The sequence below is a fragment of the Poeciliopsis prolifica genome, unplaced genomic scaffold, assembly GCF_027474105.1.
Source record: "Poeciliopsis prolifica strain line A6 unplaced genomic scaffold, Auburn_PproV2 SCAFFOLD001, whole genome shotgun sequence".
Lineage (NCBI taxonomy): Eukaryota > Metazoa > Chordata > Actinopteri > Cyprinodontiformes > Poeciliidae > Poeciliopsis > Poeciliopsis prolifica.
In genome coordinates this window covers 23,377,381-23,403,899 of record NW_026562376.1, presented here as the reverse complement: position 1 = coordinate 23,403,899, position 26,519 = coordinate 23,377,381, and the positions used below count along the sequence as shown (strand labels likewise).

General features: G+C 41.3%; 1 protein-coding gene across 5 annotated transcripts in view; it reads right to left on the bottom strand.

Moving 5' to 3' along the window:
• Nucleotides 1-592: 592 nt before the first annotated feature.
• Nucleotides 593-26,519, bottom strand: part of LOC129366128 (protein inscuteable homolog) — a 49,184-nt gene continuing 23,257 nt past the window's right edge. For all 5 annotated transcript variants that reach the window (XM_055039809.1, XM_055039801.1, XM_055039834.1 and 2 more), the window contains 11 exons: nucleotides 20,713-21,079; nucleotides 20,162-20,214; nucleotides 18,337-18,460; nucleotides 17,909-18,022; nucleotides 10,368-10,493; nucleotides 5,852-6,023; nucleotides 5,527-5,705; nucleotides 5,376-5,442; nucleotides 4,188-4,343; nucleotides 2,475-2,551; nucleotides 593-1,355 (listed from right to left, as the gene is read on the bottom strand). In XM_055039809.1, the coding sequence (XP_054895784.1) occupies nucleotides 1,227-1,355; nucleotides 2,475-2,551; nucleotides 4,188-4,343; nucleotides 5,376-5,442; nucleotides 5,527-5,705; nucleotides 5,852-6,023; nucleotides 10,368-10,493; nucleotides 17,909-18,022; nucleotides 18,337-18,460; nucleotides 20,162-20,214; nucleotides 20,713-21,079 (1,564 nt within the window). In that variant the 3' untranslated portion in view covers nucleotides 593-1,226. The remainder of the gene's footprint in view (nucleotides 1,356-2,474; nucleotides 2,552-4,187; nucleotides 4,344-5,375; nucleotides 5,443-5,526; nucleotides 5,706-5,851; nucleotides 6,024-10,367; nucleotides 10,494-17,908; nucleotides 18,023-18,336; nucleotides 18,461-20,161; nucleotides 20,215-20,712; nucleotides 21,080-26,519) is intronic.

Sequence of the window (26,519 nt, the reverse complement as noted above, 5' to 3'; positions counted from 1 at the left end):
TCTTCAGTTTTAGTCTGAATTTAAAATGTTTTATGGGCCTCTGCATCACCACATCCACTATATTCTCAATATGTCAAGTTTATTCTGCAAAAGTAAATAATAATGATAAAAAAATACAAATATTTTTACCCTATTTTACCTTTTGCAGGATTGTGATCTATCTACTGTTTATTTTTTAATCTACTGAATAACCAGAAATGCAAAACAGAATTAATTAATTAACGGGCAAAGTATTTCTGAAAAATGTAAAAAAAGAAAAAGGAAACAACAGTCTTGACTTGCACAGATAAAGGAAGGAGAAACTGTTTTATAACAAGAATATGTTATTTAAACTTGAAGAATATTGAAATAAAAATCACAATGGAAAATGGCATTCAGTCAGAAATACCTGGGCTTGTAGTCAAATCTCTCTCTTCCAACCTCTTGCTGAAATGGAGCTTTCTTCTTCATTTGACCTTTTCCTGCTCAGACTGCAAACACACTGATAAAAGTTTTTCTCCTGTGTGTGATCAGCTACTATAACGACTCAACCAAAAAAAAAAAAAAACACCCAAAAAGGAAAGGAAAAAAAAAAGCAATACAGAACAACACATTCAACTCTCTGACAAAAAATTTCTTTATTTAACGCATTGCATATGATAATGGTGTATCTATATAAATAAAAAGCATTTTTTTAATTTAAGATTTATTTCGCAGCTGAAACTGTAATATTAGAAATTAATGGCAAAAAGGTTTAAGAAAATAATGTAATGTGCCAATGCTTTTGTCTTATTAGTATTTTTTTTTTTGACCAAGACAATCACCTCATTTTTCTGACTCTGTCATAAACAATCACTGAAATGATGTGACCTTTCAGGTAAACTACACTCATCACACAAACAATGAAACACCTTTGGTCGAGAAGAACAAAAAGAAACCGCACCGTGACAGAATAAATCCAGAATTTGCAATAATTGCTGGCATATTCAATTTTCCGAATAAAACGATGAGCTCTTTTTAAACTTACGCACTGTAAACAATAAATGCGCTTACAATGACTGCGGTCGTATTAAGCCGTACATTCATCTCTAGGCGTACATTTAATTATGTGTTCTGCATACTCCGTGCGACCAAATCCACGGTCGAACTCGGCGAAGACCGACAAAGTTTCACTCGGCAGTTCAGACAGACGTGCGTGGACACAGGCTCTGGCGACGTCCTCCGTCAGGGCTGTAACGCGCGGCTAGTCATACGAAGCTCTCCTCCATGTTGGAGCACAGCAGGAAAGAGTCGACCAGCCGCGGTTTGATGAGCTGGTGGTGGTCGGCCGCCTCGATGCTGTCTGGGCAGCCCGCCGCCAGCCTCCTCAAAGCCGCCTGGAGACACACAGGCATCACACATGGGCAGATATAATGCTGTGCATTGAGATCACAGTGAGATCTTGCTGTGCTGGGTGCTTACAGCAGCACTACATAATTTTCCGAAACATTGTGGAAAACGGAGGAGTATAACTTGGACTGGATGGTGCAAAGAGTCAAAGTTTTTGTGCGTTTGGCTTATGTTATCGAGTACCTCGATTATTAAAATTCCTTGGGACAATTTATCTGCCTCAAAGTTTCGTTAAATTATGTTTCATTATTTTGTGTGCTCAGGTCGGGTGATTAATTATGTTGCGCAAACCCCTCATTTCTGCCTCCGAGTTGTTGCTAAAAACATTGTTAGAGGGGTTAATAGAGGAGCAATGTTGTGATAACTTCCTGAAGACAGAGTTTCTGAAAGAGCAGGAGCTTCTTAAAGAAACAGTGGCCCAATTTTTTAAAGGTTGTTTCAACTGAAGGCAACATGGTTACTTGACTGCGCTATAAAATGGAACAATAGGCCTGGAAAATACATAACACTGCTGAGGTTGGAAATGATCCATAGGAAGCTCTGCGTCCTTTGAAGGAGCTGCCGGACCCCTGGCTAAAGGGATAAAATGGAATTGCATTAATGTGAAAAGACTGACAAGTGGGAGCATTTCTCCACCCAATTAATCCTCGTGCTGACGTGAAATCATCACATCATAATCATTACGATCAGATTCAGAGGAGGATAAAACTCTTTCTTATTCTATATGCATTCTTTCTTATTCTATAATGTCTTGAACAACACGTTCAAGACGACGCGGACCCTCTCATGTATCTCGGCTTGATGTTACCGAGCTCGTGATATTTTGTTGTGCCTCAAACGTTGCCTTGTAGAAGTAATTAAGTTGGACCTTGGCTCTTTCCACCCAACTTCAGCGCGCCTGCCAAATAATTCTACCGCTGCGCCACGGAGATCCTACAGAGGAGAATGTCTGACATTAAATGGAATAGGCAATTTGAATGTTTTGAAAGACTGTTTTTTTTTTTTTTTTTTTTTTGTCTTGAGGACACAGGGTCATTTGAAGCCATTCAGAGCTCTGAAAGAACACGCACAGAAGCATATAGAAACAGCCGACATGTTCCACCTACCAGGCAGGCCACCAGAACGGAGTCACTGTTATTTCTCTCTGTGGGGGAGCGGCACAGCTCAATGAGACGAGGGACGGCTAAACACAGTGGAACACACACACACACGTTCACTTCTAAGAATATAGCTCTTCAGAATGACATGAAACACTGCGGCTTGTTATCATTTGTAATGGACAGGATTTGAATAAATCCAGGGATTCAGAGCAGGTGAGAAGTTTTATGTTCACTAGTTGTATTTCCATTAGACATACCGATCCGATATCAATATCTGTATCGGTCCTGATGCTGACAAAAATTCTACATCAGTATTGGTGGCCAATCCGTAGAGGCAGCTCTATTCACTCTAATTCTAAGCTTTGTACTCAAAGCGACGTCATAATTTATTATTTATATTACATTATGATTGTAATTCCTAATTGCACTTTCTGAACCATTTAAAAACAGGTTTGTTGCAGTTTATTTTGACATGTTTGAGAAAAATAGTCAGATCCTGTATTATTTATTTTAGATTGTCTGCTATACTCCTAATTAAACAGAGCCAATTAAAGTTGTTTTTACATGTTTGTTTAGCTTGTGATGCTATTGGTGTATTTAAGTGCGACGTACCGGTGCTGACTTATCAAATACGTTTGTGATTTAAAAGAAACGTTTCAAGTCAGTTCAGCTCAGTTTTTCTGTTTTTCAAACCTCACATATAGTATCATACTGTATGTGAAAAAAGTGGATCGGTGCACCTCAAGTGTCCTTTGAACATATAATTGCACAAATTGGAAATCTGAAAATAAATTTGCTGAACGGAAACGCAGCACTTTGTAAAAATAGCTATTTTTCAATAAAACTTTTTAGTGCTAAGATGAGGAGGTTGTTCAGCGGTATTGAGATCAATGTATTCCACAAAACTGCAACAGAGAAACTTCATTGCATCACAAGTCAGGTGATCAACAATAGGATGTTCCTACTGGCGGAAAGGACAAAGAAAGAGAGGAAGTAGCTTGAGGATGAAGGTTCTGCATGCTTTTTATCGACTTATTGTGTGAACAAGCTAATTCACAATTTTACTTGTGTCTCTTATTTATTGGAAACAACGCAGTTGCAAAATTGAGTTTTATGAACAAGTTTTGCGCTCATTTGCAATGGAAATGCAGTTAGTGATGCTTATTGCATTTGAACTATTCTTTTCACAATATTTACTGACTTTACAACAAACATATTTGATGACTTTTTGAAAACAAGAACTGAGTGCACACGTTTGAATTAACTGTGGACTTCCTTATTCAAACAAGCTCAGTTTGATACATATAGGCTGAAACATACAGTTTCAGATACCGAAGCTGATTTCCACCATGAAAGAAAAAATAAAACCTCAACAGGAAGTCATGGTTATGATAAGTAATAGTTGACTCAGCTTTTTTAAATAATTTTTTTAGAAGTGGAGCATAAGAACTAGTTAACGTGTGTGACAAAAAAGGAACATTTAACAAAGGAGCTTTAAAAGCATCTTTGCACATTTGCCTCAGTTTACACAGCTCTTTTGTTTCTTTCACTGATTGTTCTGTTCTTTTTTTAAAACATCGAAGTTTACCATTAGCCCGGGACCTGGAGAGAAGTCGGCATTTTTAGTTCTGCTTTTTTTTTAAATGCTTCATTTTCCCGTTGTTTTTTCCACCTGTTTTTTTTTTTTTCATTAATTTTAAAGGAGGCGTGACCTTTCACCTTTCAGCTGGATGGCGGTGTGGGCCACGTCGGGGTCTCTGCTCAGACGGGCCAGAGTGACCGCAGCTTTCTGCTGGACGCGCTCGCAGGCAGCCACCTCTGACGGGTTGGAGGACGAGGGTTTCTCCCCCAGCAGCAGCAGCAGCCTCTCCATTCCTGATGGGGGGAAAAAATATGACGACTCGTTTAGAAAGAACAGAAGCATCAACTTGCACTCAGCAGAAAGGCTCTAAAAACGGTCTTAATAAGGAGCAGTTTGGAAAATAATCAGCCTCCAAAACATTAGAAATACTCCAGGTCGCTTGAAGTTGGTTACTTGTAAATAATTTATAAGCAGAATGAATATAATAATAGAAGAGTTAATAAATGATACTCAAACTCTTGTCACGCAAAATCCCAAAGATGACTAGATGCTGCCTTCTGGTGGAATAAAAAAGAACTACACTCCATTCAGTCAAGATATGTAAAAGTTTTAGCACTTTATGTAAATTTCTGCAGGAGGGTCAAATATCATCACTTTCCTAAAATTACAGCCTTACTCATTTTTTTGCCCAAATGATCTTTTGATAATGAAGAGGTGCTCTTTTTATTTTTCCAGAAAAACTGTTGGTAAAAAAACGACTTAGGCCGTTATTTTAGGAAAACGACGACATGCTGGATGAAAGCAGAGATGCATTTAAAATGAATCCCAAGAAAAATATCCGTTTGTTATGAAAATTTAATTTCATACAGAAAAATTCACAAAAAAGTTCTTAAACTTTGGATTTGAGAACATTTACTAAGAGGGAATTATGCAGTGGGAATATTATCAAAGATGCAATGGAGATCCTTTGTTTTTCTTTTGCCACATTCATTTTTAATTTATTCCAGTAATGGTAAGAATGTATTCTAGTATTATTTTGACATTGTCATACAATTTCATTCCTGTAATATTATGACTTTATTCTTGTAATCAAAATGAAAAGTATTAGCCTAACATTCTGTAGTATAATTCGCCTGACTTCAAAGTTTACACAAACAGAAGCCGTGGAACACGCTTGTCAAACAAGATGGCCGCCCTGACATGGCAATGAACCTTGGAAGCCCAAGACATAAATTGGTTCCAAAATTTAAATCTTCAGAAACCAAAAATTTCAATTAGTTTGTGGTCCAGGTGTACAATAATATCCCCAAAAATTATCTGATTACCTTGCTCTTGCAAGACTTCAGAAGCACACGACTCCAAAACAGAAAGATTTGCCAAAATTGTCACCACCTGAAGTTGAAGATGAGTAAAAAGATGAGTAAACGTGTGTGTGTGTGTGTGTGTGCCAGGGCCAGTTTCGGCTGCTTTCGGTACCTGGTCTTTGGAGTAGGGCGTGTCCACTCTCTGGCGGTCCTTGCAGGCCTGCAGCAGGATGTGGATGGCGTTCAGCTGCAGCAGGATCTCGCACGCCATGCTATCGAAGAATGTGATGTTGGCCAAGGCCGCGGAGGCCAGGAGGAACACTTCGCCGCAGGAGGCGCTCTCGCACAGCCCTAGGAGAGGAAACGACAACATTTTTAAGCCTCGACAAGACAACATTTGCTGCGACAAATTGTTGAGGAAAAAAAAGAAAGAAGACATTTTTTAGGGTTAACAGAAAGCTTTTTGATGCAGGTTTGGTTTTGCCGTCACCACTCACTGATGAGCGCTGTGACGATGTCGTGCATGCTCTCCAGGAAGCTGGCCAGGTGCTGGGTGGAGGTGTGGTGGGGTGACGTGATCTGGGCCACCACGGCCGCAGCCTCGGCCCGGGCGGCCTCCACGCTGCTCTCGTCGGTCAAGATGTCTGCCAGGCACAGGATCCCGTCCACCTGCAGGTCAGTCACAAACACACCTGACTGGGTCAGTAGAAAACTGGGCTTTTAACGAGAAACGGCCGTATATATGACGGGCATCGGCCTGGTCGTGTGTCTCCACAGCAGACCTCGTCGGCTTTAGTGGAGGAGTTCGACGCCCAAACCAAAGATTTGCTTCAATGCATGAAGATGAACAGCTCACTGAATCTTTCCACGACTTGTTTTGCATTTTGTCACGACGCAACCAGAACATTTAAGCATCTTGAACTGGGATTTTATGACAGAGCAACACAAATTAATGCCTAAAAGTAAAACAAATCCACGTGGTTTTGAACCTTTTCACAAGTAAATCTCTGAAAAAGTGAAGATAAACCAATAAACCATAAGCTTTGTTTGCCGTCATGTGGAAGAATGTGAGACCTGCAATTTTACTTCCGGCATTCACGCAAAATACAGAGTGTGTGTGTATTGTCAAAGCAGCAGGGACAGTGAAGTTGTGCAGAGTTAATTTGAAAAAGAATGAACCTAAATATCCATTGGGTGTCAGAGTCATGAGGCTTTTTATCATATTGTTTGAGTTGTGAAAACCTCTTACTGTCTCTTCTTCTTCCCAATTATTATTATAATTTTGTGATGGTCTGTCATATTAAGTCCTATGAAATACACAGAAGAATGTGGAAAAGGCTGTTAGTAAAGTTCAACATTTACTTTCGTGAGTGACATCAGAGCAGTGTTTTTCAAAGTTGCGGCTCTGGCCACTATGGGGCGCTGTGGAGTCCTCAGAAACCCAGAGGAAAGATAAGTGACAATTATTTTTAAAACTGCAAAAATAAATAAAATAACATAAGAAATATTTTTTATCCTATTTTTTAGAAGTTTATATCATTTTGATAAGTCATTAGTACATAAGTTAAAATAACTTATAGAAGTGTTATTTTCCATGCTCTTGTTTCTGATTGGCTCCCAGTCAAATTTATTGAGCTGCTTTGCTTGTCAAGCTAGCAACCTGTTTCTCACTAAAAGAGTTTATCACTCTGCTGCAAAAAACCCTTAAGCGCTCATGACCACATAAAATCAGAAATTATGAGGCAGGATTTTTGTTAAACAAATATAATAATTATTCAATAAAATAATTGTTCTAAATGTTCTAAAAGTTGATGTTTCTTTACAGATTTTGTAGCATTGTCTGTGGGTTTGGAAATGGGCTTAGCTCCCAGAAAGGAAGGCAAAGTTTAGGAACCTCAATAGAAATCCAATTCCTGTCATGTTTTAGAACAGATCATCCACCAGGGGGCAGTGTTGTTCAGCTTAAAGCGCACCAAGAAACATCTGTTAACCTGTATTAGACCTTAATGATGAGCTTCTGCGTGGATGTAAATGCTGGAATGAAAACACACTGCGAAACACAGCAGAATAAACTAAAATGAATTTTTTCATTTTTGGGGTGAACCTACACACCTGTGGGCAAAACTAATTAGCCTTGCATATTAATTAGCTGTTTCTGACACTGCTGTGGTCCCAGCAGCAGTCACATTTCTCATGTTGGAACAGATTGAACCAGGAGCTGCTGGGAGCTCAGCCTCCAACCAGATATGCCTGAAAACTAAAAGTTTACCAACAAACATCTCAAGTGGAGCTGGCTGTCAGCTCTCAGCCTTCCACACCTGTCAGTCTTATCTGCAGACGAGCATCAACTCGCCGAGCTTCACAGGACGACTTCCTATTTTTGTCTCTGCGGACGTCAGCAGCGCCGCGCGACAGCGGCCCACTGACGTGGAACCGTTCGCTCTCCACGCCCACGTTTATCTATCGTTTCATCCCCCCCCACCAACAGCCGGACCGCCCTCCCCTCCTCCTCCTCCTCTTTCGTAAAACTGGATGTTCCCCCAGCTCCTCGTTTACAGGACAGTAAATGTATCTGCATTAATCTGTTCTCCCAGTCGTCTTTACATAACCGTCAGACGCGCCAGATAAGTTCGAAGAAAGTTGGCGCAGTGTAAAAGTGGGAGCGCAGCATCAGGAAGTAACAAAGAAAACATATTTTTATGATTTGATGTTATTATCTTAGAAAAAGGTTTGTGTTGTAGCTAAAGGCCTTTGACATTAAGGGGAAAAAAATGCTCTGCCTGCTTCAGCCTGACAATATTTACACAGAATATGAAAAGTAATGCAGCAATTTTCACTTAGTCAGCTTAAGCGATGTTTGTTTTCGACAGATAATTGAGAAGAAACTGCTAACTTATAGACAACAGAATATTTTGTATGCCAGTTTGTAAATCACTTGTTGGCTTCGCACCAAAAATACACCAAAGACCTGTTGTCATAGTAACAATCTTCCAGACCTCTCTGGTTTCCTGGTTCTGGTCTGCTGTGCATCTCCAGAACCAGAACCAAAGATGTAGCTGTCGGCTTCTATGCACCGCAGATCTGGAACAAACTGCAGAACTGCTGGAACACTGAGTTTAAGATTCGCCTCGCCAGTCCTGATAACCGGAACTTGATCAATAATTCTGATGATGGCATTTGACAAATGTAATGTTTATTACTTGCTTCATAATTGATGACTATGTGATTATTATTATTTTTTGTGATGTAAAGCAGTTTGAAAGCAAACATGTCTTTATTTTCATATAATTACTGCCTGTGTTTAAATAATTTTCCAAAACATGCTTATTTCTCTTCTTGTGAGCCCAGCAGCCGTCTTCTGCCGGCTAACTGCTAGTGCTCAGCAGTAGGTAGGGGTGGGGCTGTGATGTCACTCTTGACACTTCCTCTGGCATGCCATTAAGAGACTACAAATTGCTGGAACACTGTGATGAAAAATGTTTGTTGGTACACCCGAAACCAGAAATGGAGTGTAACCATAGCAACACAGCTGGTGTTTGATAAACTCCACGAAGCTTCAAACTACTGTCTTCCTTCCTACTTCATCCCTTATCAAAGAGGAACCTTCTACATCGCAGCATCGTAATGACGACAGTAAGTGCTGGAGTTTTCTCTACACCTGCGTCTTTCCAAGCTCAACACAGACAGGTGTCTTTCTCAAGCCTGAGCGATCGGCGGGTATCGCTCCGCAGCTCAGACCCGCCTGACGGCTCCCCCTTCGGGACTGCCTTCCTAATCCAGGGTGGACTTTGCTTCCCGACGAAGCGTCTTCACAGTTGGAAAACTCCTGCCATTACCAGCTGCTCTTACCGCCAACAGACACCGCTGCGGCATCATTATTCGCCAGGATCGTGTTGCGTTTCGTCTCTCCGGCTCGACTGCTGTTTATTTTTTTGGGCTATATTCTCAGCAGAGAATGAAGGAGAACAGACAATAAGGGATGTCTCATTAGCTTTCTCTATGCCTGCTACGCCCTCTTTGCTTTGCATGCACAAACGCCAACAGGGTTGGACGATTCAGCTCAGTACGGTCCTGATGTTTGACCTGTCAGCTTAGCATTCAGGAGCCCTAACTAACGACCTCATTAATAAGTCCGTCAGATCCTGACCTGGAGTCATGTAAATAGACATTCACTTTCATCTAGTCATCATGTACCAGATGTTGTCTTTCTCATAGTCTGAAAGTTACACAGCAGAGTTTTATAAAATGCTTAAGGAAGTCAAATGACTACAAATATGAAAGTACTGAAGAGAGGTGTGCCACCAAAGGATGGATGCAACAGTGACATCCCAACTTCCCTACACCTAGCCGTACCCATAACCATTTTTCTATAGCGTGAGGCAAAATTGTTCAGAAGCCCAAAACATCCTTCAGACCTGTCTCTTTCTACCTAGCTTTACTTTTTGCAGGTGTTGTTCTGTTGATGTCTTCCAGAAATGACCTTTAGCGTACGCTGGAATGGTTTCAATCTAAGTGTAGAGAGGCAGAGATACTCAAAAAACTGAGCCGAAAAAATATAAGCTACCCCTAATTTATGGTCATGAGCGATACAACATAACCAAAAGAATGAAATACTGGATTGACGCTTCAGAAATAATATTGCATTTCTTTCTTTAATATTGCAGTTAAGGGTAGGAGTGTCATCATCCATTGGGCGATCCAGTAAGATTGAAAGAAGTCTTTAATGCCCTTTGGAAGACTTCAGAGCATATTCCACAGATCTAGAATTCCCTCAATCCCAGCTGACCTGGGATTAGCATGAGATTAGAAAAAAACTGAAGAGAGGCGAGAGAAATGTTCCTTCCATGACGCTATCTTGAATAAGTGGAAGAGATGTAGTGTAGAGTGTAGTGACTTCATGTTTGGGCTTGAAGTCACTCAGACTTCATTCTTTTGAACGCGCCATAAAACGGATGGAGTTGATCTTCCTCACAAGTGGATAAAGGAAACTGTCTGTGTCAGAGACAGATGTACCTTGTCCAGCTGGTTGATGCCCTCTTCCACGCAGCAGATGGAAGCCACTGTCCTCAGAGCGTGAGCGTAGAGGTCTCTGAAGCGGTCCTGCCTGCAGATCTTGAACAGGGCCACCACGGCCCCTTCCTGTAAGCAAATAGTAAAACACCATTTCATCTACAACCATCAAGAAAGACTGTTGTTAAAACTCAGGGCCAATCGCTTCGTGAAACTGAGCCTGCATGCATATTGACGTAATTGATTATCAGCTGCAGTAATCAATTACATGGCAACAATAAAATATGTTACTCATAAGCACAAGGTTATGTTGTATTCACTGTTTAGTCAGAATGATTTTTCCTTGGTGCCCATCTCCAGCGGTCATTGGGTGAAAGGCCTGGTAGCCCTGAACAGGGTGTCCTTCACAGGGCAGATCCGTGTTAAAACCGTTTCTCATTTTGTTTAATGTGTGCAATAATGTTCTGTCTGTTGTCCTCCACAGAGGAAAAGTTCTTCATTAACAAGTAATGTCTTAACAAAACCATCTATTTACGGTGACTGGGACTGAAAAGCCCACGCATAAAGAGAGCTCGCCTGTCTCGCTTATGTGCTGCTCAGGTTATTCGCATTGAGTTCACTAGAATATTCTGGAACTTTGTGAAAAAATAAAATAAAAATCCTTGCATAAGCTATAGAAACTTCCAAAAAAGCATAAAACTGACTGGAAAATTCAAGAACTTATGGGACAGTTCTTGAAGTTTATAAGATGTCCCAGACTAAAACGTCTGTCTGTAAACAGACGATCCAGTCTAGACTAATGAAAACACTCACTCCTTCATTCAGGTCTATACTCTAGTTTCTGCCCCTGGGGTGAATTTTCCATTATATCTTCTACAAACCTGCCAGCTGATCTGCTGTGTGAAGGCTGAAGAGAACAAGCGACCTATTGTGCTGCAGTCAGGCTGCGACTTTGCGTGATGCTTCAGAGTCAGAATATTCCCACGCGATCTGTGTAGCAGCTGTCTGGCTGCGCTAACCTGAAGAGACGGAGGCCTCACACCTCCACGGTCTGCAACACCTGTCGTCTCTTTCCAATCGCAACCTGGAATAAAACTCCAGACGGGTTGCTTTGTCACCGAGCCGCTGATAGAAAACCCAGAACTCTGTTTTCTTCGACTTTACTCTCATATTTTGACTTTATTCTCATTTTGTTTTGACTTTACTCTCATATTTTGACTTTATTCTCATTTTGTTTTGACTTTACTCTCATATTTCGACTTTATTCTTGTAAGACTTAATTCTTGCAATGATTTGACTTTAAGTTTGTCGTCATATTTTGTTCTTTCAAATCTTTTCTTAGTATTAAAGTAATAGTGTCACAGAAGAAATGCTGCTAATAGAGGGAAAACGTTCAGCCTCAAACTCAAACAAAAAAAATCTTGTCGCCGGAGTCGTTGTCACACTTTCTCGTAACAAAATGAGACGCCAAACGTCACCGCCCGCTTCTGCCCTGCAGACGTGAACAACCGGACAAAATGACAAGTCAAATTGCTCCTTGCTACCTAGATCCAGAGCCAGCAGCGTTGCTCTCAGGCCCTGGTGAGTCCAACGGACCTGAGATGACCAGCGGATTTGGCCGGCTCCGCTCGGCGGGCCCGCCAGCTGCAAAACCTCTCAAATCCCTCCTGCAATTTTTTTTTTTTTTTGTGAACGTCAGCTGAAACAAGTGAAACTTTGCACGCCTCGTGAATGGAAACCAGTGAGCTGAGAAAAATTAAATAAAGTACATGTTGCACGTCCGTAATAGCAGGCATTTTCTCTTCTGCTTGGTGTAAACAAACAAAAGCAGCGTCTTCCCTCGCTCCGTGTTCGGCGCGAAAGCATCCCTCTGTCGAAACGAATCGGGAGCGACTGAATTGTGCTCCCCGTGCACGCGGCTGGTTACCTGGAGGAAGACGCAGCCTGTAACTACCACCATTATCCTAATAAGGCCATTATGCCGGACTGGCATGTCTCGTGTTGCGCCGAGGCTTGGAGTGGTTAATCATCCTGCCCTCCAGCCTGACCGCTCTTCCCTGCTCGCTGCCTACGCAGTCCCTCTGCATCACCTGGCAGGACTGTCGTCGCCGTCACACACTCTGCAGAAACGCTCGGGATTTTACATGATTTTTTTCCCCCCCCCATGTGCCTGATTACTATGACAGCATATTAAGGCTTCACTAAAGAAATAAATAAAAATAAAACAATCAAGTTAAAGGAATTAACTCAAAATGATACTAAGATAAGGGCATAACAATGAGAAAAAAGGCATAATTTGACGAGAATAAATTGCATTACAAGACAAATATAATTTGCCTTTATTCTGGTAACTTTATAACTTTATTCTCATGCGACTTCATTCTCATAAATTATGCAGACGAATATTTGTAAAACGACAAAAAAAGTGCACAAATTGAATCATATTTTATTTAATGGTATCCACACAATGTCAAAAACCTCTATAAAGTATTCACCCAATTAAATGTTGTACCATTTTAATTGCTTTCACTAATCAATCATGATCAACAGAAATCGGAATTTTGACCAAAAAAACCAAAAAACATCAATTTCCCGATTATACTTTGGAGAAATTAGTTTTCGATTTGACTTTTGACTTTTTTTGTAATTTTTTTTTTTTATCAAAAAAAGCAACATTTTGCTGACCGTGGCTGATTAATACAGCTGCAAAGACACTTTTTACAGCCATTATCATGTTATTGTTTTTTTATTACTATTATCCCACTCAGCAAACCGGGCCCAGGCATCACTGACAGTGAAACGCCAAGCATCACCATGTTTGACAGTTGCCTCACTTTGAAAAACTCTTTCCCTCTAAAAGACATTTTCTTCTCGCTTAACTTGCAGCTGCATGCAGGAAGCATCTAAATCTATTCTGAGAAAAAGTTTTGGCTTGTTCCTGTTAGCAGCTGCGAAGTTTAGTCCGGCTTAAAAGATTCGTTTCATTTGAGGGGAGGGGGTTTGGATCCGATGGTTCAAATTTCTTCATCAAAATGAAAGATTCCAGCAGGATGAGGATGCAGCGGTCGTCCCAAAACGCTGACCTGCAACCTTTAAAGCCAATGCCTCACCAGGAAGCCAATCAAATTGAAAGGAACTCTACTTTCAACTCCAAACGGAGCGGTCACATCCCAGCTGGAGTTACACCAGATGTTTAAGATGTTACACCAACATCTTGTGGATTGCTATAAAACCCATGTGTTCGAGCTGCGAGTTGCTCATTGGGCATTTACCCATACATTAGTGGTGATGTACATATATGTAGTGGTGTACATAGGAAAACCAGATCCACATCACCACCCAGAGCAGTTCCCTGTTTCCGGTTAAAATCATATTCCAAAATTTCAAATAACTTCCCAGCAGCTGTGGAGAAGCAATGGGACGATTCTGTACAACTGGATTATGTGAATGAGCAGGTGTCCAAACAGAGCGCCGTGTTTTAGAGACGAAGGCATCAGATGTTCTACATCCTGGTTCTAAGGCATAACTATTAAAACACTGGGGTCGAGTTGGTCGTTTCAGACGACGTCAGAAGCTTTAGATTGGTAGCCAAACCCAAAAAGGTGTGGAAGAAAATGAAAAACTACCAGTTTAATGGATCAAAGAAGGGCCAAAATAGAAAAGACTGAGGCGACTGTCATCTCCGGGGTGAGTAAAGGTCTACAGGTCCTGTGAGTAGCAAAGCAATCATCAGACACTTATCGTGAGTCATACTAAAGAGAAATGGCATCGCATTTTACGGGTTGTTTTGGACATAAAATCGCTGAAACCAAGTCAGTATGCACTGAAAAGTTACATTGAGTCAGCCATCAAGGTACAGAAATGTTTTCCATACAATTGTATCCGACAGAGTTCTGGCATAAATGAAGAGACGACTTACCATGATCGGTTTCTCTGATTTTACTTTTTATAAAGACATGTTTGAGAAAAATGAATATTCTCCTGATGGCATGTCTCCAAAATTCCAAGCCAACATTTAGTATTTATTAGTAGAAGAAGAGAAATGGTCAAAGTAACGAAAACGACGCAGCTCTTTCACACCTCAAATCATGCAAAGAAAACAAGTTCACATCCATTTAGGAACAACAACTCTTAACCTTTCAGCTCAGGAAGAGTTCAGACATCAATATTCGGTGGAAAAGCTATGAAGTTTTCAATGGACTTCAGTGCAGTGGCCTCTTAATTTTTCCACAGTTATATGAGACTCAAAACGCCCCGGGGGGAGATTTGTTCATGCAAAAGAGGAATTACCCTGGAGATTGAAGTTTCTAACGTCACAACAACCCCAAACACAATAAATGAGTAACACCTCAGTTCCAGATCAAACCGATGTTCCAGTCCAACCTTCAGACTTTAATCCCAGACAAAACTCCTCGGAAAGGCATCAAATAATTGTTCCCAGTGCATTTCTGTGAATGGAAATGCACGCTCGTCAAAAAAACTGAACTTTACTCACTCTTTTAGGAGTACCGCCGTTATTCAGGAGCTCGAAATTGTTAGGATATTTATGTCGATGATGAGTGCGTGTAAACTTCTGACCAGAACTGTAAATCCTATTTAGCTTACGGTTTATAGTTTTGGTTCCTTGCCAGTTTCTTATTCTTCTTATCCTTATCACTGCCCCTCCTTTCACTGTCCTTTTTCTAATTAAGGTAAAACAATCTAAGTGGATGCGTTGGAAATATTTCTGCGCTCCAGCAGCAAATCTTCAATGTGGCCCCATATATCACTGAAAAAGTGACCATTTCTGCTACTATAAAGCCAGATGACGGCTGGTTTTAGAGGAATTGTCTTTTGTTTCTCTCTCTCTCTCCCTCTCAGAGCATCTCCTGCTTTTCACAGATTGCTGGGCTTCTCTTTCGCTGCTTCCCCGTCTCTTCCACCCATTTCACCCTCATTCCCTAAATGGAGCCCTCGGAGGACCGCTCCACTCGCACTTCATGCGTCTCCATCCGTGTCTCCCCAGCTACACGGGCCCGCACTGCGTGTAATTTGTTTCCGTCTCATAGTTTTATGAATCATTCTCTTCTCTGCTGAGCTCGCAAGCAGGGAAGGAGGTGATTTAGAACAAGATTTACAAGCAGAAACCTCGTCAGTGAGAGTTTAAGTAATTTATTTTTTTAGATGACGCAACGCTGAGCTCGCGGTTTGTTCGAAGCAGGGACCACACGGCGGGCCGGCGTGCTCTGTGCGCTCAGAAACGACTTCGTGTCTTCTAAGAACTCGGTAAAATTCAAAAGTTCTTCATCTGTCCCAAATTAAAACTGAATGTTGTCACTTTAAGTGACTTCAAACAGTCGCTGTGAAGGGTTATACTGTCGGGAGGAAGCAGTCAGTCTTCCAACGCAGCTGAAGAGGCCTCTGACCGAAGACAGTCGCTGTGTGACAGCCTGTGTGACTGTTGCACTGCAACAACACAAAATCTTACCAAGAATTATTTCTTTCTGCCTTCCAGCGTAAACATCGTATCACACTTGAGTTAAGACAAAAAAAAAACATTTAAGAGTTACTTTCAGTGGGATGAATAAGCTTATGTGAAGTCAATAATTCAGATACATAAGTATCTGAATTAGATTACTTCACAAAAAAATCAAGTAAAATGTCTCGTTATAGATGGAACTAGTCCTTTTTCATTTGCATTCAAGAATTAGTGAATGCAAATGAAAGCTCATACATCTTGCGAGAAAAATGTACTTTCAAGTCATTTTTGTCTTAATTTACTCGTTACTGACAGGTTTGCACTAGAAACTATACATAAAAACTTAAGATTTTGTGTTTCTGACGTGCTAACAGCTGAATTTTCCAGCAGAGATGATCCCATGGCAGCATGTTAACACACCGCTCATTCGCTTTGGTGCCTTTCTTTAAATCCCTGTCTAGGTGGGATTTTGGAGTCATAGTTTTGCTATTATTCTGGCTTTCGAGATGCTAACACGTTGCTCCGAGTCGTAAAAGGAATGCCTTGTTGCTACACTTGCACATCAAAGCATTCAAATGAAAAAAAAAAAAGTGAGAGCAAAATTTCCTCCAGCTGCACAGAGGAAACAATCACTCAAACATGCTGCCCAAAAAAGCCAGAATAAAAACTTGACAGAGCTGCTCCGACATGTAACAAGTGCAATCCGGAGATTTAAGGATAATCACTGCGACATTTTGGTGAATTTCTCTCCATATTTAAAGTTGGTTATTCGTTCATTGCTCAATTTCTGAAGACATATGTGTTTTTCTGTGTGTTTCTGCACAGACGTATTTAAAGGGCCGGTGTTACGTATTTTCTAGCCACACAGTTCCAATTTGTAACACTATCAAGTAACTACGTTACCTTCAGTCGTTACAGAAAATATCTAAAATAAATCAGTGGAATTTTACTTTGCATTTGATGCCTTAAAATGGGCCTCTGTCTCTTTAAGAAGCTCCTACCTTCCTTCTTCAGTTGTCATGACAACAACGCTTTCCTGTGCCAAACATCAATGTCATTTACAGCTATTCTTAGGAGCGTTGGACTTAGACGTCATTTGTACGATGAGCTCAGTAGAGGCGGAGTTCCACTAGGTGTTTGCCAAACACTGCTGCCGCTAGTCTAGAGGAGCACAGCTGATTAAAGGATTTCTCAAACATGCATGAAAATATTAAGGCAACACTCCAGATATGTTTTTTTTTTATGAGAGAATGACATGATGAAAGAGTTGATTATAAAAAATAAATATCACGTCGAAGCAGCTATTCGACAAAAAAAAAGTATTTTTGAGAAAAAATGATCAAAAGGACCAAAAGCAAGGTAAAAGACAAAAGCTTAATACTTAACTCCTGATCACATATTTCTATCAAATTTCCATTCACCTCCGCTTCACAACCCAGCATTCGTCAGAGCCGTGACATTCGGCCTGGATCTGCTGTAGAGACGGAGGAGGCAGATTCACTCTGAGCCCCCCCAGCCAACACACTCCGGACAAGCAGGAAAACGAAAACGTGACGAAGAGATCCGACACGAGGCAGATGATCCGTATCTCAGAGTGCTAGCGTGACAGACAGCAGGAAGCTAATTAGCTCAAATAGCAGGTGGACGTGTTCGGTCAGCGGCTCTGCGCTGGGAGTTAAATAGGAGTAGATGGGCAGGTTGTGGCATGTGTGCAAACTGCAATTGTGATCTATGTCCATCGCTAATGAGAGCTGACAGTATTGATCTCACAATCTGGCTGTAAAGGAAGCGCACAGGTATATATATGATATATATATATATATGTGTGTGTGTGTCCATCAGGATGAGTCTTATCGGAGGAATCAGGGTAACTAATGGTCGCTTGAGACATGCTGTCTGGTCTGTCTGGTCTTATCTGGTACTGAAAGAGCGAGGCGGCGTTGTGTTCTGGTCTGACTGGTGGCTACTCGCTAACGGTGAGTCACCACAGATCCCAGTTCGGAGACCAATCTCCACCTATCAGGGTAAAAAAAAAAACACCCCTGAGCGGCTCAGCCGGTTGGCTGAGCCGGTTTACCCGGACTACCTTGGCGATGATGCTGCAGAGCTGGGGTCCGTCCTGGGTGAGAGACAGCAGGTTGCTGATGGCGCTGCCGATAGTCTGGACGCAGTCTGACGACTCGATCTGTTTGATCAGAACCTGCGAGGAAGACGAGACCTCGGGTCAAACTGATGGACGACAACTGGATGAATTCAAATAAAGGTACGGCTTGTTAAAATCACATTTTACTGGATATTCCTGTCACTGCAATTCTCTGGCATTACACATGGGAAACCATTATAACCCTTCATTGTAGTAATATCTGCAAGCCTCTTCCAGCTTTTCCTGTAAATAACTTGTAGCTCTTGCTGCTGCTGTTTCTCTGCTCTGTGGCTTAAAGCTCCTCTGTCGCCATAAAGTCAACATGACTGCCAAAGCTGCGGAACGCAGGTAAATAAATACAAGTCACCGACCCGGATCTCGTTGGCCAGCGCCATGTCGATCATGTTGCTGAAGGAATCGCTGACGTCTGTGAGGATCTCGTGGATCGCCTCCCTCATGGATTTGAGGAAGAACTCGTCATCCGTGTGAAGGCACCTGCAGGAAGGAGGCCCAACGTGAAGTAAACACTGTCTGATTCCAAACAATATCAAACACATTTTGTTCCTTTTTTTTTTACTGTGAAGTGACTTCTGGTGAGCGCGACACATCAGTTTATATTTCTGTAAGGTGCAGATTTAGTAAAACCATAACAGACCAGAAATTATATAGGCTAATATTTTAGTGATCATTGATCTGTGAAAAGAAGAGTTGACAGTTTGGCCGTCTACATTAAAGCTGCACTGTGTAACATTTGTTTAAAAAAATATATCCATACTTATTAAGTAACTCCTGCTCTTTCTGAGAGTCTGAAATCAGAATGTCTCCTGTATGAACCCTTTAACAGGGAAATGAAAGAATTTCTCAAGCATGAATTAAATAACGAAGGCAAAATCTTACACAAAGCTGCTCCCTCGTAATAAAAAAACGTTTTTCACATTTTTCAGTTCCACTCAATTTCCACAAAATTGACATTAAAAGTGGCACATGTTCAATCTTTTGTTTGTTGCTTTCCACAAAAATATCAACACCCTGAAGAAGAAAACCCTATTTTGCAAAAAAACTAAAAGAAAAGTAAAACGATTTTCTGTGTTTGGAACCTTAAAAAAAGGAAATCCGAGTGTTAAAAGTGACACGTATCTCAGCAAATATTTGATGAAGACGTATCGGCTGTATTGTGTCGAAACAAAGGGATTAATGAAATAGGAAGAAGGTGCTGGGAGAAAAAGACAGACTTTCATCCCCCAGACCTCCGAGCGCAGCGCCGGACCCCGTCGTCCGCGACAGAGCAGCCCTCATAACTTGAGAAGCGTACAAACCCCAGAATATTAATGAACCGGAGGCCCTTCCCCGTGATAACGGTGCCAGGAGCCGGTGTCAGGCTATGGATCACATTTACAGCGGGTCAGAACAGCTGAAGTGCGCTCCACTAAAGAGCCTGCAGCAGCCATTAAAAGCGGCGCTCCGTACTGAATTCGAAGAAACCGTCTGTAACATTAGCCGAGTTAAGCTGCTCAAACCGTCCGCCTGTGATTTGTTTTTTGCGGAGAGTTTCTAGTTTCCAGAACCCAAATTGGCCCAAATATCAGGTGGAAATATTCTGTCGGACAACTCTGACCAGGTCTGGTTCTGTTGGATAACAAATGGGCTCCACTTGCGGTTCAGTCATCGCAAAAACCAGGCAGAAGTTCGACCCTTTAACCGTCACCTCAAAGACCTTCGCGTGGAGGTCAAAGGGTCGATGGCGGCGCCAGGGTCCTCAAGCAGTTAAAAGGTTTTAAGGGAGATTGAGATTTTTCTGTCGAGACTCGCAAACTTTAAAACGAACTGCCTTTAAACTTTTATCAAGAATCCACACTTCCTGTTTCAAAGTCTTTTAAAATATATATATATATATTTTTTTTTATTGTTTTTGATCATGTTGATGTGATACCATACTGACGCTTTTGAAAATCGGTCGTGGTCTTGTGTGTTTCTATTTTTTATTACATTTTTTAGAATTTACAGCCCTTCAAGCAAACTTTCTGTTTTTAAATGCACTTTTTAAGATGAATTTGAGCTTTATGAAAGAAATAAATATTTTCTCTTGTTACAATTTGATTTCTCACGTGTTGCTGTTCATTTTAGATTTGCCTTTTTCATAGCGTGTGGTTCTTTCTACTTCTTTCTTACATTTATTCTTATTTGCGTGTCCGTTACCTCTCAGTGATGTTAGTCAGCTCCATGCACTTTTCCAGCAGTGATTTTTCATACTGCAAAAAAAAAGCAAAGAGAAACATTTAAAGAACCGTTTCGAAAAGAAAGAAAGGCATAAAAATCATTTTTAAAATCTGTTGCTGTTCATTTGTACAACAAAGTATTAGAGCTATACTAAGAAAAAATAAAAATGTTCAAGCAAAGTCATAATGTTGCGAGAATGAAGTCATACTGATAGAATGAATTTGTTGCTTTATATGAATAAAGTTGAAATAATAGGAGAATAAAGTTATAATACTGCAAGGATGATGTAGCAATGTGAAAATAAAGTTGCATAAAGTCATATTACAGCTTTATTCTCATATTATTATGCCTATTCTTGTAATACTACGACTTTATTCTTGTATAGTTTTACTCTCAATATCTTAAGACTTTATTCTCATAATATTGTTTGTGTTTTGGGTTTTTTTTTTTTTTTTTTGCGTGGCCTTAGTTCTCCGTCACTTGTGACACTTTTACTCTGTCAGAATAAAATTCTGTTAAATCCGTCCCACCTTCTGCATTTCCGGCGGCGTGCTCCGGGCGGCGCTGTACTCGTGGACCAGCGAGCGCACGTGGCAGTTGGCGCGCACGGCCGTGCTGTGGACCCTCTGCCAGCGGCCTTTCTCTAGCCGCTGGAACATCTTGCCCAGCTCCGTGCTGACCACCAGCGCCCGGCGGAGGAGCGTCTGCAGGTTGTTCCTGGCCACATGGTCGCCCGCGCCGATCCCGGACGTCACGATGAGCTCCCCCTGGTGGGAGTCCTCGTCCACGCCGATGGGCTTGGCCTGGAGGACGCACATGCACTCCACCTCGGTCATGTGGCGGAGGTCCTCCATCCACCGCTGGACTGAGTCCACCTGCAGGGTCTGCATGCGGGTGCTGGAGGGGAAAAATGGAGACGTTTGTTGAGCCATTAAAAAAACACATACAAAAAAAAACATTTAGAGGCATAGTTTCATGTAAGATTTAATTTTTTTGAGCTTGGAGTTTTAAGGAAGTTTAATAAAACAAAATTCACCCTCACTTGTTCTGAATGTGAACCTTTTGAACTAAAGGTTTGCCAACCACAAAAACAAGAGCAAACAAACTGTGCTTGGTCGCAAACTACAACCAACCATGAGCATCTCGTTCCCCTCAGCTCCAACAAAGGCAAAAACCATAAACATCCGTCACAGCAATCAATGCGTGCCTCACAGGCCAATCCCGTCAATACTCGCTAGCTTTTGTTTTTGTTAGCTCAAGCCCTCAGTGAGACAACAGGTAAACACTCCCACCCACTTCAATCTCTCCCAGCGCTGACCCTGATGACCGGAGGCTTTGGGGGGGCGACGGTGAACCAGAGGCTTCCTTAAAGGAGCTGGGTTTGACGGCCACTGCGGCCGGCGCTCCGAGTCAACAGAGGAGGTTCTCTCATGAAGATGGATACTCGCCGCCTTCGCTCACTGGCCTCTTCCTTTTCATTCGTTTTATTTTACGTTTATCTCTTTTCACAAATCGTCTTTTTGCCTCCCAGCGCTGAAAGCGTGCTCAAAACGCCCGGATGTAAACATTAACATGCAACATGTCTATCTGCCATTACCACATTGAGCAGCGTGTACACGAGCTCCCCTGACAGTGCTAAGACCCTCCCCCTAACTCTGATTGGTTGTTTCTGAGCAGGCACTGTGCTTTTCTGCAGATGGCAGTAGGAGCACAGGAAGGAGGAAGAGAAACTCCACAGATTCTTTTCCACAGATAATTTTTTTCATGTAATGTGACAACACGGTGACGATTTGAACAAATGTATATATATATATATATATATATATATATATATATATATATATATATTCAGATATAAAAAAAACATTGTTTCTAAAAGTCACATGCTGCAGCGTTAAGTTGCAGAAAGTTCTTTGCTGTACAACATTCTCATTTAATCTCTGTAATGCTAGAAAGGAGATAAAGATCCAATAAGCTGTGAATGTGGAGTGGAATAAATAACGACGCAGTGTTACGGAGAGTAAGGGTCATTTATAAGGAGCTTGTTGCACTAAGTGGGGTAAATGGCCTCACAGTGACAATGGAAGTCCCTGAGAATGGATGAGGTTCAATGTTTAGTTGCCGTCTGAACAAAGTTATTTCTCCCTAAACGATCCTGGTTGTCAAAGAAAGCTGAGCCACACCTTCTGCTGTTTTCTGCGGTTCATATTGTTAAACACTTGTAAGCCGTGCTCTGTGACCCGGTTTGCCGGGGAGCGATCACACAGAGGTGAGTCACGGTTTGAGTCAAATTACCCCTCAAAGGTTTGATCATTCGACACCATCGTAACTGAAGAGGACGCGGGGAGATGCTGCGGGTCCTCAGCGTTTAAGATCTTTCAGACTCATCTTAACAAGAAGTGGCATTTTATACAAACACACTTTATAGACGTGTCTTCGCTAAGTACTTGGTTTAGGACGTTTTGGCAGCTCTGGCCTCAGGTCTCTTTGGGGAAGGGTTGGCACAGCTTTCCTCTTAAAGCTTTTCTTCTTCTTGGCAGAAGTGATCAAACTCAATTAGGGTGGAGTGCGAGTGGCCGTGTACGTCTGCTTTTAGGTCTCCTCAAAAGTCTTTAATGAAGCACTGCCACAGACTCTGGATGCTGGAGTATTTTCGAAGATTTCCTAAAACCCGTCGTAAGGTAGTTCTTGCTGCTGTGCTCCAGATTGTCCTCTTGATCTGCTGCTCGATCCTGATCAACAGCCTTGCCTTTCTGCAGAACAAGGGCTTCAAATATACCAGCGCTCATTTTACATATTTAAGCAAATCTGCATGGGGTAAGAATCTTGGTGTGGTATTTAGGACTTAGCTCTCACCATGGAGAGGTGAGAGGTGTTCTCAGAGCCTTAGATTGAGCTGGTCTGAGTTTATCGTGAGATTTTCTACCTCCGTTCCAGAAACGTGTGAATACTGAGGTTCCAGGCCAAAAAAGCAGTTCAACAATTGCCTCAAAATTTAAAACATCAAAAATAAATCAAAGTAAATCTTATACTTTATCACTCCAAAGGTGTGTGTAAAAAGTAGTGCAAAGCTCAACAGTTTCTTCTGAGAGCGACATGTTCGGTGAGGAGCCTGTTCCCACCCAGGGCGATCATTTGCCAACCTTCTACAAAAAGTACGGCTGTCTATGGTTTTGGACTAACGAATAGATTTAAACAGTGTGTGTGTGTGTGTGTGTGTGTTTGAATAACAAAATGTAGAGCTTGAACACCCGCAATGCAATTTACTATTTTATGTCATCCTTTATTCTACAAAATAATAAAACAAAAACAAATTTAGTCTCGAGGACGGGGAAGCAGGCAACGGAATAAAGAGTCTGATTGTTCGCCCCAAACCAAATGTGACCATTTCACGCCATCTCTCTCAGTTACATAACCGGTCTCACATGAGGATGAACCCGTCCTGATTTACAGCCCCCTCCGCCTCTCCACCAGCCACAAAACATCACCCTCACAAAATAATAAGCGGTTTGTTTTCCAAAGGAGGGGAAGCGATGCGCTAGGGCTAAGAGGGAATGACAAATATTTGCATGTATGGCCAAGAGAGGGTCGGGCGACGGCGGCTCTATTATCTCGTTGAGCGGCGGGATCCTGGGGACACGATGCAGGTAGCTGTGACGGCGGTGGAAAAACGTGTTTTGAGGCCGCTAATGTGGCTTTGTTTGATGTGTTGCTTTTGTTTTTTGATGACTATGTCTTCATTGGTAGGTAGAGATTTTGTACACAGGGGTTAAACTGGATATTGACGTACACCTTTGCGAAAACACACATCAACTTTTTTCTTTCTTTCTGTCAAGCAATAACTGAGAGCAAACCAGGGGTGTCCAAACGTTTAGTCACATTAACCAAATTGTCGGGTCAGAAGGCAATCATTGGCTGACGACATAAAGAAACAAAAAAAAAGCAAATACAGTTGTTTTTTTTTTTTTTTTTTTTTGTGGTAAAGGGCTCTTATACATCCAAAAAGAGTGTGGCACTGCAAATTTGGCTGGATCGTCGCCCAAACGTTCGGCCCAGAAGGGTTAACAGGTCCCTCTGATAAATGTCGACAGCGAAATTCGGTCCTCCTTCAGCTGTTAATGAATTCAACTTCTGGATGAGTCACTTTTTAATTAGGATGTGCTCAAGTGGAGAGTTCATACAGAAAGTACTTCAGGCACATGGCGTTCTGACGGCGCGGTCCTCGCTGTGAACTCTGAGTTCAGGGATGACGAGCTGACTCGATGTTTGAAACTGTCAGGGGGCTTGTTACTTACAACTATAGAGAAAGTCTCTGTCTCTGTGTGTGTGTGTGCTATTAGGAAGTTTTAAAACCATTTTCTCACTCCAGAGCAAGGTGTTAGCAAAATGAGCCCCATTGATGTTTCTCCAGTTTACCACAAATCAGGAGCTCCTGTCAGCTGCTCAGTTTGTCCATGTGAAAATGAGCTGGAAAAAATAAGCAGTTTGGCACAAATCAGTTCCAGCTAATTAGGCTGAATATGCGGACTGGAGTACGTCAATTAGGGCTTTTATTAAAAAAAGGAAAAACAACACTTTGATCAGTTACACAATTATGTTTTGAAATGACCCAGAAGATTAAAAAAAAATCTGAACAATAGTTGTTTAAAAGAAGGAAAGAATGAAGATTGTTTGGCCACAAATCTGGGAATTTGGCAGACCAACTTTATATGCTTTCTCTTTTGTACAGACATGAAGATCACTAGCCGATCAAATGGTTATGGATGTAGTGGCTGTTTTGAAATGTATTTTCTGGTTTATTCTTGCTCGTGCTTTGAAAACTTAGCGCTAACATATTTGGAGTTTGACATATTTTTGAAACCTAGTTTTTTATTATCGACCTCTAGTTCCGGACGTTTCTGATCTCTCTCATATTTATTTATTCAAATCTGAGTCTCGTTGTAGCATTTCGTAACTTAACAATTTTTTTGTACTTATATATGTGTGTGACTTTGTATAAACTGTAAAAAATTCTTGTCAAATACGCTCTGTTACGGATATTTTCCATCCATAAATTTTTTTTTCGTTGTAATTAATTTTGTCATCGAAAGTCAAAGATTTTTGACTTTTAAAACTCAGAAATCTCAGTTTTTTTTCATAAAAATTTCTAAGATTAATCCCAAAATTTCAGATTTTTTTTCTAGCAAAATTTTCAACTTTTCAAGCTTTTTTTTTCTCAAACATTTGAGTTTTTTTGTAGCACAGACACAAACGTCTGTGTTCTTTTAGAACGTTTCTAAGATTAATCTTAAAATTTCAGGTTTTTTATAACAATTTTTGTCATTTTCTCCAAAATATGATGCGTTTTTTTCCTAAATTTCAAATTTTTTCTAGAAAATTTCTGACATTAATCTTCAAAGCCTCTTATTTCTCCTCTCCCCCTGATTTCATATCCACAATTTCCCCAATACGCCATCGTAAACATGTCAGCCGCACAGACTCAGCAAATTCCCACAAAGCACAGCAAAAAGTAGAGACAGAATCCACTCATGCTTGACAGACTTGACAGATTCCCACATCACAGGGTGCGAGTCAAGTTTGGTTACGGCTAACAAAAAAGAAAAAAGAAAAAAGAGAGTCAATCTTCCACATGAAAACGCGCTCTCTCCCTTGATCCCTCGCTGTGTGCAGGCTGTGGGTCAAGCCACGTTGTGTAACGGAGACAGTAAACGTAAGCGACAACATAAATGTGCTTCAAACTACAACGAGTCACAACGTTTTTACTACGCCAGCGTACTCCAAAGGGTCGTGCGGCGGCGTTGGCGCTCACATCAGACGGACAGGTGCGAGGCCAAGCTTTACAACGTGGCTGTTACGGGATTTTCTCTTGAGGGATCGGAGTTACTGGCTGGTCTGGCTCTTGAGGCTTCCTGTGACGCGGCGGCTATGAATTACACCTCATGGTGATTAATAAGGGCAGCGTTATGTCCGCTTCATTCCACGTGATGCACGGTCTTAGCGCCAGGCCACCGCACTGACAGTAAAAAAAAAAAAAAGTTGCCCCACACCGGGAAAATAACAGGTTTGAAACTCAGATTAAGGAGGCAAAGCACACTGTGAAATTATAGCACGCTTCCCACTGATCTGGATTTTCCAAACTGTTAAATTTATAGTTTGGAAAGTTGAATGTGGTCTGATGAGGTAAACTAGAACATCGTATCCTCTGACTATTTTCATAATCCATTCATGTCGCTTTTTCAGCACATTAAGTTGTGCTGAAAGCTTCATGTGTTTAAATTAATCAATTACGTAAATAAGATGTTAATTAAACAAAAAAGGGGAGTACCTGCCAAAAAAG